This window comes from Hipposideros armiger, unplaced genomic scaffold (assembly GCF_001890085.2).
Source record: "Hipposideros armiger isolate ML-2016 unplaced genomic scaffold, ASM189008v1 scaffold_29, whole genome shotgun sequence".
Classification (NCBI taxonomy): domain Eukaryota; kingdom Metazoa; phylum Chordata; class Mammalia; order Chiroptera; family Hipposideridae; genus Hipposideros; species Hipposideros armiger.
Genome location: NW_017731379.1, coordinates 1,012,949 through 1,030,028, shown reverse-complemented (window position 1 = coordinate 1,030,028; position 17,080 = coordinate 1,012,949). Strand labels below are relative to the sequence as shown.

Below are 17,080 nucleotides of genomic sequence, written 5' to 3'. Positions count from 1 at the left end.
GAGGTTCATCCAGGAAGGACAAACAAGCAGCAGCCATTCTCTCCATGACTCAGAGCTCTCAGCTATGCCATTTCCATCCTACCTGGCAGATGCCAAGAATGAGGGCAAGAAAATAACCACTCCGAGTAGCAGCAGCATATCCCAAGTCCATGAAGGACATGGCTCTGTCACAAGCCAAATCCCTATCTTTCAGGGGGAAAATATTACCTTTTTTATAAATTGTTATTTTTAAAAACCGAGGCATACTCACACACCGCAAGTCACGAAGGTACACGTAGAAGAGTTTTGATAAATGCACATACACCCAGGTAATGGCCACCCCGATGAAGATGTAGAGCACAGAAAGCCTAGCAAGTTCTCTCCTGGCCCGTTTCAGCTTGTCCCCCTCCGCCCTCCACGGACAACATCACTTCTGATTTCTAACTGTAGAGTTAGGTTTTGCCTGAAAAGTCACCTTTATTAGGTCAGAGCAGTAGTTCTCAACTGGGGGTGATTTTGTCCCTCAGAGGTATTTGGCAATGTCTGGAGATATTTGTGGTTGTCACACTGGGGTGGAAATGCTGTCATCTGAAGGGCAGAGATGCTGCTGGCATTCTACAACACACAGCACAGCCCCCCAACAACGAAGACTTACACGACTCAAACTGTCAAAAGTGCTGAGGTTTAGGGCCGGCTGAGTGGCGCGATGGTTAAGAACTGGCTTGGGATGCCAGAGGGTCCCGGTTCGGATCCCACATGAGGGCCAGTGACACTGCCCTCCACAGCTAAGATGCTGAACAACAGCTCAACCGGGAGCTGGGATGTCGTGAGTCGCCGGCGACGGCGTAGACTGCAGTCCCTGTGGCAGTGGGTTGCCATGGGCTACTGTATGTAGCCAGCAGCCAGCGTGAGCGGCAGTCTAGAAGCCGGCGACTGATCTGCCTCGCCCGGGAAAAGCGCAATGATGGTGACAACTTGGGCCAGTGAAGCAACATCCTCCACAACTAGACTGAAGAACAAAAGGACAGCAACTTGTCTGTTCCCCTTCCCCCAATTCCCCAGCACTGTTCCCATCCCCCCAGTTCCCCAATAAAAAAATCTTTAAAAAAAAAAAAAAGTGCTGAGGTTTAGAATACTGTGGTAAAGTCAACCCCACCAAGGTGACTATTTCAGATGTCTGAAGCCACACCCCAGATGCCTGCAACATAGACAATTTTTTTTTATACTCCCAACAAGGATGCTCAGGTTATGAAGCTGTAAACCTCTGAGTCGCAGGACCTGATGGTAACCTTGTCTCATCATCAACATGAGCAACAAATGGAAGTTTTACCCCAAAGGCTCATGCCAGCATCAGGGTGATAGAGGGGATGGAATGACAGGCCCGGGGTTGAATACTGACCAGACCACTCATGCTGTGTGTCAGAGGGCAAATTCTATGACTTCTCTGAGTCTTTAGAATACCTTCAACTGGAAAATTTGATTCTCTTGTTAGGAGGCTTGAATAAGAGACTTCGGTTCAGCCCGTAGCAGGTGCTGTGTACACGAGTTCTCATCTCCATTCTTAGATGGCCCTGGGGCAAACACTTTCAGTGTGAACTTTTCCAAGGTCCCCAAAAATTCCATTGCCTTTTTCTTTGATGTGGATGACGCAGCCCAGAGTCCCAGAGAAGGATGAGGAAAGGAAGAAAAAAAAAATATCTGAAAAGTTTGGACTTACCAACAGGGGAGATCCAGGAGTCACCCAAAGCAACCCCAGCAAAGTTGCACTGGATGGTCCCTTGCTGAATGGCCTGAAAGGGGAGGAGCCAAGAAACAGCCTGTCAAGGAGATGGAGAGGCCTCCATCCCTTCCTCAACAGAAACGAGCGTCGCCTTTCCTGAGCACAGAAAACTTCTGCCCACCCTTTCCAAGAGTCCCCAGGTCTCCGAAGACCTCAGATACCAGTAGACAGCAAGAGTACCTCTTTCCTGCCGCCATTTGCAAAATAAGTAGGAACTACTGAGTTTCCCTCTACTCTTTTCATAAGGGTGTTGGCCGGACGTGTGTGGAGTCTGGCGCAGACCCTAGCTTCTTTCGGAGAGACACTGCCCATCCCCCCAGGTCTGATTTCTCACAAGGTGCCCAGTGGGCTCCTTGAGTACAACCCTTACTGCCCATGCTGCCGTCACTGAAAAGCTGGGAGGACTCCTCAGGAGGTCCTCAGGGGCGGGATGATGCCTTAGGACTGGGAGCTCATGCTCCTCTGCTCCTTTTTTCATTTAACAATAACACAGTAGCAGAAAATCGGAAACAATCTGAGTATTGTAGGATGGGCTAAATGAATTATGGTTATTTCCACACCTGCACCTGATGCAACGTGAAAAAACAATGAGAAGGCTCTTTATGGGGTGATAGGAAAAGATCTCCAAGATATACTGTTAAATTTTAAAAAGAGATGTATAGAATAGTGTGTAGTATGTACTATTATTTATATAAAAATGGGAAAAGATCCTATACGTGAATTAGCTTTTATCGGCATGAAATACCTGTGGAAAGGGATAGAAGAAACGAACAACAGACGCTGTCTTAGGGGAGACAGACAGAGGCAAGAGGGAGAATTGTTAGAGTATACCTTTTATATTTTTTGAATTTTGAATTATGCGAATGCACAAGCTATCCAGAGATCTAAAATAAGAAAACAATGAATATCCTGACTGAACATTGGTAATTAAAGCGAATTATGCATTTATCTGGCTTTTCCAGAAGGAACTTATTTCAAGTGACCTAAACAGTCCCAGGTGATGAGGGAAAGTTCCATGTTATGAAAGAATACCAGCTAAGAGATGTGCACGAAATGATGGGAGAAAAGCATCGTTTTGAAACGCCTCATGAAATTACTGACTTAATGTGAGAATTAAGAATTGATGTGAAAGCCATTTGGTGAAAGAACAATTAAGAACTGGATATCCATATAGTGTGAAAATAACACTAGTCAAATAACTTTCTGTCCAGGGGGAGGGCGTAAGAGTTCACTGGAGGGATCAGACTAGATCTGGAGTTATGTGCCTTCTGATTCAAAGCAAAATAATCTGCACACCACCACCTATATCAGCAGTTGACAATTGTTTCTATAAAGGGCCAGGTAGTAAATATTTTAGGCTTTAGACCAAATAGTCTATGTTGCAATTACTCAACTCTGACTTTGTATTATTGCTAAAGCAGCCACAGGCAATATGTAAATAAATGAGAGTTCTAATAAAACTTTATTTATGGACACTGAGATTCAGTTTTCTGTCATTTTTATGTGTCACAAAACATTATTTTTCTTTTAATCAGCGCCCCCGCCCCCCGCCACTTGAAAATGTGAAAACAATTCTTAGTTCATAGGTCATGTACAAACAGGTGGTGGGCTGGATTTCACTTAGCCATAGTTTCCTGAAACCTGATTATGAAAATATACATATATATATATATATATATATATATATATATAATATTATCCAACACTTTTTCCTTGAATGCATAAGACCTTTAGATATAACTTCCAGTTTTATAGGAAACACAGTAAAGAGAGGAAGACTAAATAATACTATGAGGATGGTACCAGACAAATTCAGAAAATGGGACATCGTGCAAGATACAGAGTTTGGTTTCTTTACACAATCAGGGTCATAAAAAAGGGGCTGTGCTCGATGAAAACAGACTTTAGGGACACCACAGCCAGACAGGATTCATGGACCTGGATTGAGTATTAAACAAATCAGCTATTAAAGGACATGCTGAGATCATCAAAGAAGCCTGAATATTTGAAAGTTGACTGAAATGGGAAGATGAGGACTAGCGATTGAAGAAAACAGGCTGTAGGCATCATGTATTATATAATACGATCTCATATTAGCTAAACAATTATTTACTTATAAAAGTACAGAAAAAGATTTAAAGGTTATACACTAAAGTGTTCACAGTGGTCATCTCCATCTGGTGAGAAGGGGAAATTTTAATTGGTGCTTGCTGTATTTTCTAATTTTCTGTTATGCACATACATAGCTTCTTATTAAAAGGTTCATCTTTTAAAAAGGAATTAATAAATATTAAAAAAATAAAATGCATACAAGCTCACTATAAAAAATTTAAACACAGAAAGGGACAGGAGAAAATGCGGAAAAACTCTTTCACCTCTGCCCCACTCACACCGTCACAGTCACTAGCTAACCCCAGTTAACATGTTATGAGTATCCTTCTGACCCTTTTCTTTGCTTTCAGAAGCACATATATACACATACATATATATAGACCTATCCATTCTTTATGATGGCTGTGAAATGTTCCATCGTGGAAAGATATACCTATTTTATTTAAATAATCCTACAGATAGCCATTGAGCTTGTTTTCAATTTGTGGACATTGTAAGTTCTGGTGTACTAAACATCAGCTGACACACCCATATGTATAAGTAACTTCCATAGGACAGATTCCTGGAAGTGAAATTATTGGGTCAAAGATCATATACATTTTAAAAGTTGATAGATACTGCCAAATTGCCATTTTAAAATGATTTACCAATTTCCATTTCCACCAAAAGCACATGAGAGCACTTATTTCCCTGACTTTTTACCAAAGCTGCATGTTACCAATCTTTTAAATATTTTCAAATCTCACAGGTTTGACTTACTAATAAAAATTGAGCATTTTTCATATGTCCACAGACTATTTGCATTTCTTCTGTAAATTGCTTGTACATATTTTTTGCCAATTTTCTACTAGAATATTGTCTAATTTTTATGGATTTATTGATGTGACTATTGATGGAACTCTAAGAAGTTTTAAATTTGTTTGTGGTCTAAATATGTCAAACTTAACTTCTTTTGGATTTGGAGTGCTTCGTCTTATGAAGGAAAGCTTTCCTACCCAAGATTATAAAACTTTTCTCCTATATTTTCAGGTTCTCTTATAGTTTTGATTTTTATGTTTAGATTTTTAATCTATCTAGAACTGATGTTTTATGCAAGGCAAGAATTCAACTTCATTATTTTCCAAAGTGATAGCCATTTGTCTCCATACCACTTATTGCATATTCTGTCTGTTCTCCCATGATTTGAAATGCTATCTTATTTATATATGACCGTATGGAAGTGTGATATATATATACCCTATGTATTATATACATATGCATAGATACATATACATACAAGTATATATTAAATCTGTCTCTAGATTCTTTATCCTGTTGCATTTCACTTATTTGTTGCTATGCCAGCACCACACTGTTTTACTGATTGTAGCTTTATAGCATGTTTGATATCTGGTAGGGCGGCCTTCACTGTTCTTTTTGAAACTTTTCATGCTTATTATTACAGACTTGCTCTTACTCTGTATGTACAAGGTCCTATTCAAAGTACATTCAAGGGCCGGCCGAGTGGTGCGATGGTTAAGAACTCGCTTGGGATGCCAGAGGGCCCTGGTTCGGATCCCACATATGAGGGCCGGTGACACTGCCCTCTACAGCTAAGATGCTGAACAACAGCTCAACCTGGAGCTGGGCTGCTGTGAGTCGCCGGCGACGGCGTGGGCTGCAGTCCCTGTGGCAGTGGGTTACCATGGGCTACCGTGTGTAGCCAGCAGCCAGCGTGAGCGGCCAGCAGCCGCAGTGAGCGGCCGTCCAGAAGCCGGCGACTGATCTGCCTCGCCCGGGAAGAGCGCAATGATGGTGCCAGCTTGGGCCAGTGAAGCAACGTCCTCCACAACTAGACTGAAGAACAAAATGACAGCAACTTGTCTGTCCCCCTTCCCCCAATTCCCCAGCACTGTTCCCATCCCCCCAATTCACCAATAAAAATCTTTAAAAAAAAACAACAACAAAGTACATTCAATATAAGGTGAGTATTAAAAGTAACATAATCATTTTCTGTCTGAAACCCACACAACTGTCATCTTCCTTGTTACCTTATGAAGCTCTAGAGCGATGCCAGCAGCCATTTTTCCTCCGTAGGACTCTGAGAAAATGTAGAATGGAATCGTCTGGCAAGAAAAGGAATTTACAAAGAACTAAATGTCCTGAATGCCTTTTAATTCACACAAATTAGTTTCAAATTTCTATGGCATATCATAGCCAGACAAATCTGCTTTTCTTTGTCTTTCCTCCTCATATCTGTTTATTATGTTAGATTAGAATACTGATTCCAGGGTCATTCTTTCAAACTAAAAACCACCTTGATTAAAGGCTCGCTCAAGAGTGCGAGCTCTGAGCAACAGCGGTTCGATGCCCGGCCCGAGCTGAGTTGCCGCTGAGCTGCCAACAGGTGGCAGGAGGATGGCTCAGCTAAAAAAATAAATAAAAAAAATAAAAACCACCTTGATATAAGACATGATATAAACAAAAGCCCACAACCCAATCTTGGGTGTAAAAAGGTTTCCCTGACATCAGCTGGGTATTGAACTCTTGGGGAGGTTTATCCTGGTGGATGTGGCGTCACTACTGCTAGCCCCTTGCTTTGCGCTTCCTGAGTCTTTGCTTACCTGGAATTCTTTGTGGCAACTGAAGAAGGACTTCAGGAGAACCAACATGTCTGAGGCCACCGTGGCCAGGTCTTTGGCATATGCATCATCCTTGCTCACATAACTGAACCCCGTGCCCACGGGGTTATCCACGAACAGGAGACTGGCAGACTGGAGCTGCGTGCCACAGAGGAAAACCAAATGTCAGTCAGTCACCAGTCACCTTTTGATCATCTTGTATGAGCGCAACAAAACCACACATGTGACGGTATCAGTGTGCTTAGGATCCTGTTGCTAAAAAGGGATTTTCAAAAACAAAGGACAGGAACATAGACGACTTACTTCAGTAAAAAAAAAAAAAAAAAGAAAGGCAAGAAGGGAAAGATTAACATATATATGGGGGTGAGAGCACCAAAGCTGTCACTTTTCCCACGATACAAATGTCCTAAATGTAATCCATTAAAGCAAGTAGAACCACGCCGTGTCAATAGCTGGAAGCAATGAGAATACATCCAAGGTCTGAATACCACACATCGGTTGTCTTCCAGGGGAATCCAATTTCCACATTGGCTTGGCTTCCCCGTGCCCTACAAGAACAGAACTTATTCTAATACCTTCTCCAAAGAGGCTTGAGTTATAGAATTTTACATCTAGAAGGATCCTTAGTGATGACACAGTCTAGCCATGTCCTTTACTGATCAGGAAATGAAAGCTCAGAAAGGACCCAGGATTTGTCCAAGGTCACAAAGCTGGACAGGTAATGGCAGCATCAGGACTGAGATCCGGGTCTCCTCGTTCCTCATTCGGGCTCTCTGCCCCAGTCATATTACCCTCTTAGTTTTGGGAGGCTTGGGGGACAAGCCAGTGGGGTACTCTGCTACTGCAAGTGGAAGTCAGTACAGGACCCTAAGGCAAGAGTAAGTAAAATGCACTTCAGGAAGACCAGTGTGGAGACAGACAAGAGAACCAAAGGACTCAGAGGGAGCCTTAAGCAACAGGTGATCCTGCATTAAGTCTTAAAGGATAGTAGATGTGAACATGGCGCGCTAAGTATGAATGGGTGGCCGAAGGAACAAATCCAAGCCAAGGAAACTGCCCACGCAGAGGCCTGAAGGTAGAGTGCACGGGGACAGATGATGGGAGATGTGACTGGAGGTAAGCAGAAGCCAGCTTATGCCCAGGAAGCTGAATCTGGTCTTTTGAGGTAACTGGAAGATGTTAAGCTAAGGAATAATGATTTGCATTGGAGCGTTTCATTCAAGCAGCATGTGGAAAATGCACTGAGGGGGGCTGGTACTTTGGAAGCAGCCACCCGTGGGCATGAAAATGGATGGATGAATATGAACAACGTTTGGTTATTAAACACAGCACTACCATATGACCCAGCAGGCCCGCTCTTAAGCATATACCCCGAAAAACTAAACATAGGAGCACAAACATTTGTACACCAATATCCCCTGCACTATTCTCAAGAGCCAAAAGGTGGAAACAACCCAAGAGTCCATCAACAGAAGAATGGACACACAAAATGTGATGTAGGATTATTCAGCCTTAAACAGGAACGAAGTACCACCTGAATATATGCTACCTGAGTGAATCTTGTAAACATTTTGCTAAATGAAAGGAACCACACACCAAAGGCCACATATTATATGATTCCATTGTTATAAAATGTCCAAAATAGGCAAATCTGTATATACAGACAGAAGGTGGTTGCCTGAGGAGGGATTGATGGGTGACAACTAAGGGACATAAGGCTTTTTGGGGGTGGGAGGGTAATGAAAATGTTCTGAAATGGATTGTGATAATGGTTGTAAAACTCTAAATATACTAAAAGCCACTGAATTGTACACATTAAATGGATCCACTGTATAGTATATGAATTATATCTCCATAAAGCTGTTTGTAAGAATTCATTTTTAGGTAAAAGTGATTGGACGATGGGGGTGGGAGGCAGGGGAGGTGAGGATGGCTCCCTGGTTTCTGGCTCCAGTACCTGAGTGGATGTGGGTACCATTTACCACAAGGGAAACAGGAAGTTGGCTGGTTTTGTGGGTGGACAGGGGTCCGGTATAGGAGATAGAATAATGAACACAATCTGGGATATGTCAAATATGTATGAGCGACGTCCACATGGAGTTACCCAAGGGGCAAGTGGCGAAATAGTTCTGGGGCAAAAGAGGACGCTCTCAGCTAGAGATACTGACTTGGGAGTCATCACCTTCTATGTGTCAGTAGAACAGTTTGGGAGGATGGGGCTGCCTGAAGAACACAAAGAAGAGGGAGTTAACAAGGACAGAGTGCTGGGAAATAGCAACATCTGAGATATGGCCAACAGTGCTACAAAGAAGTCCAATGACGATGGATGCCAAGAAGGACCTGATGCACTTGGAATTGGGAAGCCAGCATACCCTTGGGGACAATAGCTCTAGTGGAGTGATGGGGACAGACTGCCGTGGGTTTGGGCAGTGCTTCCCAACCCTGCCACAGAGGAAATAATATATGCACTGCATCCTAGAGTTAATGCACTGGGTTCCCTGGCACCCACTATCTCCCACCTGCAGCCCCCAGCTGTCAGAATCAATACTGCAGCACTCAGGAGAAGCTCTGGGTAGAGACAGGCAATAGCAAACATAAACAATTTTTGTATGAAAGGGTAGTAGCTGGAGGGACTTGTATAGTTGAGGGAGAATTTGTTTTTCAGCTGAGAAAGACCTGTGTATGTTTGCACCCCCCAGGAAAAGGCAGACTAGAGGGAATATACAGATATAGAAAGATAATAACCACTGAAGCGGAGCCTTAAGGGAAGTGACCTCAGCAGGGAGGGGCCTCACTTGTTTTGAGCTGGGCAGAAGGATGTAAGAGGGGCAGAAAGGTAAACACATTTATCGGTAAGGACAGGAAAATAGCTGGTTATGTGTGATGGCTTCTGTTCTCTCGGTGAGGCAGGGAGACAGGTTAGCTCCCAGTGTGGGAGGAAGGCTGGAGCAGGCGCCCCGAGGAAAGTGGAGAACATATGCAGCAACAGGTGCCATCAGGACAGGAGCAGAGCAGAAGCACAGAGCAAAGCGTGGCCACAAGCCCGGAGCAAAGCCCGCACTTGGGCAATAGCCCCACCTTACTGACAGTGCGGTTTTGCCCTCCAGTCTTTGGCCGCCTGGGGGTAGGGGCCAAGCAGGTGAGCAGTGGGACTGACTCAAGATCGGGTGTGGCAAGGCTGCAGAAGGAGAAGGGAAAGGGAGCCAGAGGGTGGGGGGTAAGGGAGCTGACCAGAGAGGGGTTAGGAGAGGGAGTGCAGCTGGGAATGAAGAACAGGGGTGGAGACAGAGACCAGAGAGACCTGAAAAGGATGGAGGACAAAGGGCTTGAGGTCTTGAGGAACTCAAGAAGCAGGGTAGGGAGAGAGGACGGGAAAGGATGGGCAATGGCGGTCCGAGGGGGGACCCTGGAGGCAGACTGCAGGGACAGCCAAAATGTGGGTAACGACAAGGTCCAGGGTGCCCGCTAGAGTAGGTTTCTGCAGACAAGTGGAGAGAAAGGTCACTAAAGGCAAGCGAGACCGTGGGGGGCAGTACTGCTCAACTTGTGAGCCCGCCCAGGAAGGGGTAGGCCGGGTGGGGCCCAGCCTTGGAGAGGCCACACAGCTGGGGCCATCCTCACCGTACCCAGGTAGTTGTGCGTGGTTTGAGGTCACTGTCGAGGGGCCCAATTTCCTCAAAGTTTCCAAATCCAGTGCTGGATCCGCCTGGACCACCCTGTGGAAGAGAAAAAACACAAAAACGAATGCATAGAAAATGTTACTTAAATCTAATCATTACAACAATGGCCACATTCCCGATAAACGATCTATGGTTTAGCGATGGCTGTGTCAGCCCTGCACTAAGGCACAATTCATCTGGTGAACTAGGGACTCCCGCACTCACCGAGCCCCCTGGTAACTGCTGAAGTCTTCCTAAAAGGAACAGAGCTGGGCTAAGAGCCCCCAGAGGAAACTTTCCTACCTCTGATTCCCTAGACTTGAGCCCTGGCCTGCCATGGGACTCACTGACCTTAAGGACGCCTTGTCCAAGTCCTCCCTCAAAGATAAGCAAGAAGGCTGAGCGAGGGGCCGTGGCAATCAGGGCTTCTACCAGGACTAGACCTGGGGACTTGTGACTCTCCACCACACCACCCTCTACAAGGGACCCAGACGGAGGGACAGTTTGATCAAGCGAATCCCTGGATACAATGTAGCAAACACAGAAGCACCAGTGCAAAGGTCACTTCACTTGGTACTGTGGCATCCAGGGACAGGGGACAGGCAGGGTTCTCAATGGGAACTTTGGGATGGGGTGCTGTCAGGGCTGGGGTCAATCGGTGACTCAGAAATATGGTAGATGTGTCAGTGAGCCAAAGGACATGCTGAAATGGCTCGAAAGTGTACCTAAAATAGCTCACTATTCTACTCAGACGATGTGACCTAGATTCTCAAAGAACCACCCAGCGAAGTCAGTACACGTTTCCTCAGTAGGCTGCTCAAACAGATCTCCTTTTAATCTAAATTAGTAATTATTTCTTTCTTGGTCATCATCCTTTTTCTTCTACCTTGGGCCTCTGAAGTAATGAAGAGCAGGTTACTTAGCGAGCCAGTTGAAAACCTTCAACTAGCATTTCAAAGGTGACCTAATCAAAGGTCACAAACTGGACTGTGTGCGATACAGAGAAATGAGGTGCTGGCTGAGGACGCCCCTCCTCCAGGGGCTCCTGCCCTGTCTGAAAGCGGGCCACCACCTCTCAGCTTTGGGGTAGTGAGTTCAGGCCCTAAGTTGCTACATCTCCTGATTTTTGACAAAGAGGAAAGAAATGTCTTGATTTTTAAACGTTGGCAAACTTATACAAATAAAAGCACCATCTAGCTCTGCAATCAACCAAAAGGGAGGTTTGCAACTTCTAAAATTCAGTGGTTTTCAAATTGTATTCCTGAAATCTCAGAAAGCACCCGAGGGCAGCATGTGACCAAGTGGAGGAGGTTGAATGGATGGGACTCTGCAGCCCACCCTCAGCACTTCTGCTTTCTTCTGCCTTGGTTCTCTGTTTGTAAGCTTTTACTTGGGGGTGGAAAGTTCTGCTAATGAGTGGGAAATTATAACAAAATCCCCTAGATTAAAAAGCCCAAGTCCAAGGGCCAGCCAAGTGGCTCAGTTGGTTAAGAGTTTGCTTAAGAGTACAAGCTCAAAAAAACAAACAGATGAAAGAAAAAGGAAGAAAACAACAACAACAACAACAACAAAAAAGAGTACGAGCTCTAAGCAACAGGGTCGCTGGTTCGATTCCCACATGGGTCAGTGAGCTTTGCCCGAGCTGTGCTACCAAGAGGTGGCAGGATGGCTCAGCTGGTGAGAGCACATGCTCCTAATGACAAGACTGCCAGTTCGATGGTAGGCTATGCCCACTCGTGGCTGGGATTGAACTCGGCACTTTGAGCTGAGCTGACGCCTGGATGGCTCAGTGGATAGAGCGTGTGCTCTTTACAGCAAGGTTACCGGTTCGACTCCTGCATGGGACAAAAAAAAAAAAAAAGCCCAAGTCCGGGAAAGGGAACGGGAAGTGTCCTGCCATAGCTCTAAGTGACAGGGAGGCATCGAAGACCCAGGACTTCTGACTGGCAGGTCTGGGCTTATCTACGGCAGGGCTCTCCTCAATAACCCTGCTGCCCGGGGTGGACAGAAGGCCCCTGGGCTATCTTTATGGGTTCTTCTTCTGCAGCATTTTCCTATCTGCACCCCCCGGCTGAGTCTCACCTCCAATTTATCAAAGGTGCTCTTCAGATAATCCTAAAACAGAAAAAGGCCCCTCCTGGCAAACTGCTCATTTTCTCTCTGTCTCCCCAGAAAGTCCGCATGGGCTGGCATGGGAGGCCAAGCCCGGGGTTCTGGGAGGCTACTTATGAATACTGTCATGTTTGCAGGAGTGACATCTGCATCCCATAGCGTCCTGTACCAGGACGTCCTGTTTGCTGGTGAGCAACCTGGAGCCCCAGCTGGGCCAGGCATACAGTTTCCAGAGGCTGATATAAGACCATACTCCTCAACCGCTCCCTAGAGATTGGTCTTCTAGGTAGGTGTGGGCCATCTCTGTGCAGATATTTTAGGAATGCAAGAAAGAATCCTCTGCCTGCCCCCAAATACCTCTTCACCGGTTCCATGCCTTCCATACTACAAGCAGAGCTCACGGGCAAAATGCAAACACATCTAGGGAGAAGGGTAGGGCCCAACATTTCATACTAAGATACAAGAGGCTGACTCCTTCTAAAAGATCAGTTTCTGGGGGCAAAAAGTTAGGGTCTAGGAAAGAACTGAAAAAAGAGGGAGAGGAAGGGCTTGTCAGGGTACCTCAGTCTTTGCTTTGGAAGCTTCCAAAACATCTTCTATCAGCATATAGTCAAATATGTCTTCAGGAGCTTCTGGTAAAAGTTCCTGCCACTGCCTGCACTCAATAACAATAATAATAATAATAATAATAATAATAATAATAAGGCAAAAGGCTAGAACCTGATTTGGCCTTCTTGGTATACCACTGCCTTTGCCTGCCTCAGAAGGATGCTAGGAGACCCCCTGGCTGGCTGCTGGACCAATCAGTTCTTCACCACTGCTGAGCTATAAGTCCTTAGAAGCAAGAAAAATGTTTAGTGGGCGAAACTTGGCCTCAAACCTGTCCAGGCAGCGAAGCCACTTTTACCTGAAGCCACATAACCAGGGGCAGTTCTGAGAAGTTCTTGCAGGGGCTGGTAGCATAATAGAGCCACCAGAACATGTGGGCATCCTTCCGGACAGTCACATAATCCCATACTTCCTTGCCCTCCTCTGTGGGCTGGTCGATGTTGGCTCCTGAAACGAAAGCACAATTTGATTTTCCTGAAGAATATGTAACTTCTGGGTAAATTCCAAGCCCAGTAGAGATGGCCATGCTAGACTATATCAGCGGTTCTCAACCTGTAGGTCGCGACCCCTTTGGGGGTTGAACGACCCTTTCACAGGGGTCACCGGGTACTCGTATGTGGGTATATCTGCATGTGGGCCTGGAGACGGATAGAGGAGCGGTGTCTCGGTTCCTAAGACCATCGAAAATATGTGTCTTCCGATGGTCTTAGGCGACCCCTGTGAAAGGTTGAGAACCGCTGCAGATGATTTGGTTTATAGTTTAGGCAATTTACTCATTCCAATATATTGTGAAAATAAGGGGAAAAAGCTTCAGTTATGAAAAAAACAAACCAAGCTTAATAGGAGGCTGGAGGCTTCCACTTTTTCCTGTACATCCTCTGAAACGTTGAGTTTTTAACAATAAGCATGAAACACTTTTATAATTCTGTTTTAAAAAGAGATTTACATTTTTGGGAAAAGTGAAAAATCTCAAGATGCAACATGCTGCTTTTTATATCTTATTTACTATATGATTAAAGAGGCATCACAAATAGTGGGACCAAGATTATTCACTATATTATGCTGGGTCACCTGTTAACTTTTTTGAAGAAAAAAAAAATAGAACTGTAGGTACTCTCAACACTACAACCAAAATAAACTTGAAGTTGATCAAGAATTTCAGTTTTAAAATTTAGATATTAAAAATAATATGAAAATATAATTGAAGGTTTTTCTGACCTCTGAATGGGGTAAAGATTATAAAGAAATCTTTATAAAGAAAAAAGAGACTATAAAGAAAACTATCAACAGAGCTGAGGACAGAAACTTGATACATTTCTGTACAACAAAATTTTTGTCCATTAAAAATAAAATGAAAAGGCAAACACCAAAGCAAGATCTGCAACAAATATGAAAATGGGTAATTTTCCTTACTCATGTAGACCAATTAAAAAATGGGAGATCCTAATAGTTCAATGGATCAAGGCCATGAGGAAATAATTTATGAAAAGGGAAATATGAATGTCTGATAAATATGTGAAAGAATGGTTAACATCACTAATATTGAAAGACATGAAAATTAAAGCAATAATGAGGTCACTAAAAAATGTTTGCTTATTTGATAGACAAAAAATGATGGCACTTGCTCAGTGTCCATAGGAGATGGGCCATCCGTCAGCACTGTTGGTAAGATGATAAGAGTGCACAGTGGCATAACTTTTGGGGGAGGCAATTTGGCCAAAAATATATTAAAAGCCGTGTGTGTGTGTGTGTGTGTGTGTGTGTGTGTGTGTGTGTATGTGTGTATCTCCTTTAATCCCACAACTCCAATTTCTTTTATTAACTTTTCTAGCACCTGTGAAATATGTATCAGAAAAGAGTAGGTTAAATACGTTTTCTATGTCACCTTTGCTACAGTAACCAACATTGAAGTTATAATATCTTTTTTCTTTTCAAAAAATACCACTTTGTGGGGAAAGAAGGTTGATGTTAAAAGGTGATTTAGGGATGACCCTTGGTGACTGGAGTTTTCTTTTTGCCTTCCACTGCCTCCTTTCATAGATTTCAAGCTGCTGCCTCAAGTAAAAGAATCAAAACTGGTCTCAAGAAGAAAAGGGAGTGGATGAGGAGACAATACTGTTTGTAACTGATGGAGATTAAGAAAACCAAAATGTGGTTTAAGGAGAAAAACAGAACGGCTAGAATATTACAGATGTGGTTATAATTCTCTATACAAGTAATGCAAATGTGTAGTCTCCTTGAAAATTACATATAAGGCTTGGGTCCCTTTTGACCTAACCCCTGGCACCCTTCCCTTCCCTGGTAGTGACCATTGTTAAAATTTGGGGTGCAACATATTTGACAACATTTCCCAGACACAAACTGAAGTGTCAGATGATCCCCATTTTACAGAAGAGAAAACAGCTGTGAAGCAATTTGCCTAAGATCACAAGGCAAGTTTGTGGCCAGTTCGAATTCTCACTCAGTTCTTGATTCAGACCAGGAAATGAGAGAAATAAAAGACTGAAAATCGATTTGCAAGTCATCCTATTAAACACAAATTTGTTCTTGCCAAAAAGGACCTCGGTAAGGGGAGGCATTATCTTGTCTGTTCTCTTCAAGTAGAGGGGGAAATTAAACATCCCATTCATAGTACGATTTTGCAGGCTTTTGGGGCCGCCTGCTTCAGCTCAAAATATAAAGACCGCATAACCCCACTTAGCAGCCAATGACGGCAGGAAAAGGGAAGTGGCCTTAAGATCGTGGAAACCTCATTGATCAGCAATTTCTACAAATCATACATTTTGCACAACTGCTTCCACCTAGAGAAAAAAAGGAGCACCAGACCACCTAGAGCAAGAAAAGGTAGAAAAAGCACTTTTAATTAAAAAACAAAAAACAAAACAGTGACGGTTCAAAAGAAATAAAATTACGCAAGGTAGACACCGGGGAAAAGAGATTTGCTTTAAAAAGCACAAACGCACTAACAGACTCACATCCCCGGATAGAGAAGGAGGTACCGGTCGCTGGTACATACACCTTTTGCCAGAACCTACCCGTGCTCAGGCCCAGAAGCAGCAGCAGCAGCAGCGAGACCAACAACGGAGAGACTCGCGGCGCCAGCTCCATGACGAATACCGCGCTGCAGCATCAGCAACAGGCTGGACCCTGAGCCCCACCACGTGACGGCGGTTAGGCGGGGCCTGGACCGGACCAGGGGCGGGGCGGGGCGGGGCCTCAGAGGCCTGGGGTCCCGTCGGGGGCGAGGGCGGGGATTGGACGGGCGAGGCGATTGGCAGTGTCCCGGGCGCCCTCTGCTGGGCGGGCCAACCAGGATTCTTGCAACAGTGCTCAGCACGTTCTGGCCGCTCCACCACGTCGTTCCTTGGCATTTTGGGGACTAAGCAAAGATGAAAGCTTATTATTCTAACAGCAGAGTTTATCGTAAGGATTGGAATGGTCTTTAAAAAAAATACCTTATTGGTTCCTTCATTAGGAGATGAGAGCTAAGCATAGGGTGTCAGCTAAGGTAACAAAGAATTGCTAAACTGTGCTGCACAGGACTATGAGAAGGATTTGTTTTGCTCCTAGAAGAGGAAAGGATATAGAGAAAAAGAATGGGGACTGTGTAGAGAGAAAGACCAGCCAAAGAGTCAAGGCTGAAGAGCCAGTGGAAATTTGATGAGGTAGTGACTACAGCCCATTTCTTACAAGGTGATGCTTGTGGTTCAATTTGAGCTTGCTTGCATTTCTGTGATGCAAACTTGTCCTCTTGGGGGTAGATAAAAAACACAATAGGGCTTTAGGGAAGACAATAGGATTGGAAGAAAGATTTGGGGAACTTGTTTCCAAACTGTGTTTGCAAAAAAAAATTTTTTTTAATTGTTTATATTTTAGGAAGGATTTGAGAAGCCAATGGAGATTGGTTGGGGGCTCCGTTTAAGGCCCTTCCAGAGAATTTCTGGTGTAGAAGCTTGCAAGCGATCCTTGCTATTACAGGGCTATCTTCTCCCTGTGTCTTCACATCAACTTCCCTGTGTCTTTTTTTTTTTCTTTCCCTGTATCTTTGTGCACTCACACGTGCTGTGCTGTTCCACCTGCATGGAATGGTCTCTCACACCTTATTTGCCCCCTGCACCTACCTGGCTAGTTACTGTTGAACCTGTCAGTTTACATGTCCCTTCCCATGGAAGCCTGTCCCAACAGTGCATTCTAGGTGAAGACTGGGA

At 44.4% G+C, this 17,080-nt stretch overlaps 1 protein-coding gene across 1 annotated transcript in view; it reads right to left on the bottom strand.

Moving 5' to 3' along the window:
* Window positions 1-16,028, bottom strand: part of SCPEP1 (serine carboxypeptidase 1) — a 28,711-nt gene extending 12,683 nt beyond the window's left edge. The window contains exons 1-6 of the mRNA XM_019636769.1: window positions 15,908-16,028; window positions 13,171-13,319; window positions 10,119-10,208; window positions 6,475-6,630; window positions 5,902-5,976; window positions 1,697-1,769 (exon numbers count right to left, since the gene is read on the bottom strand). Coding sequence (XP_019492314.1) covers window positions 1,697-1,769; window positions 5,902-5,976; window positions 6,475-6,630; window positions 10,119-10,208; window positions 13,171-13,319; window positions 15,908-15,980 — 616 coding nt within the window. The 5' untranslated portion in view covers window positions 15,981-16,028. The remainder of the gene's footprint in view (window positions 1-1,696; window positions 1,770-5,901; window positions 5,977-6,474; window positions 6,631-10,118; window positions 10,209-13,170; window positions 13,320-15,907) is intronic.
* Between the last annotated feature and the right edge of the window lie 1,052 nt (window positions 16,029-17,080).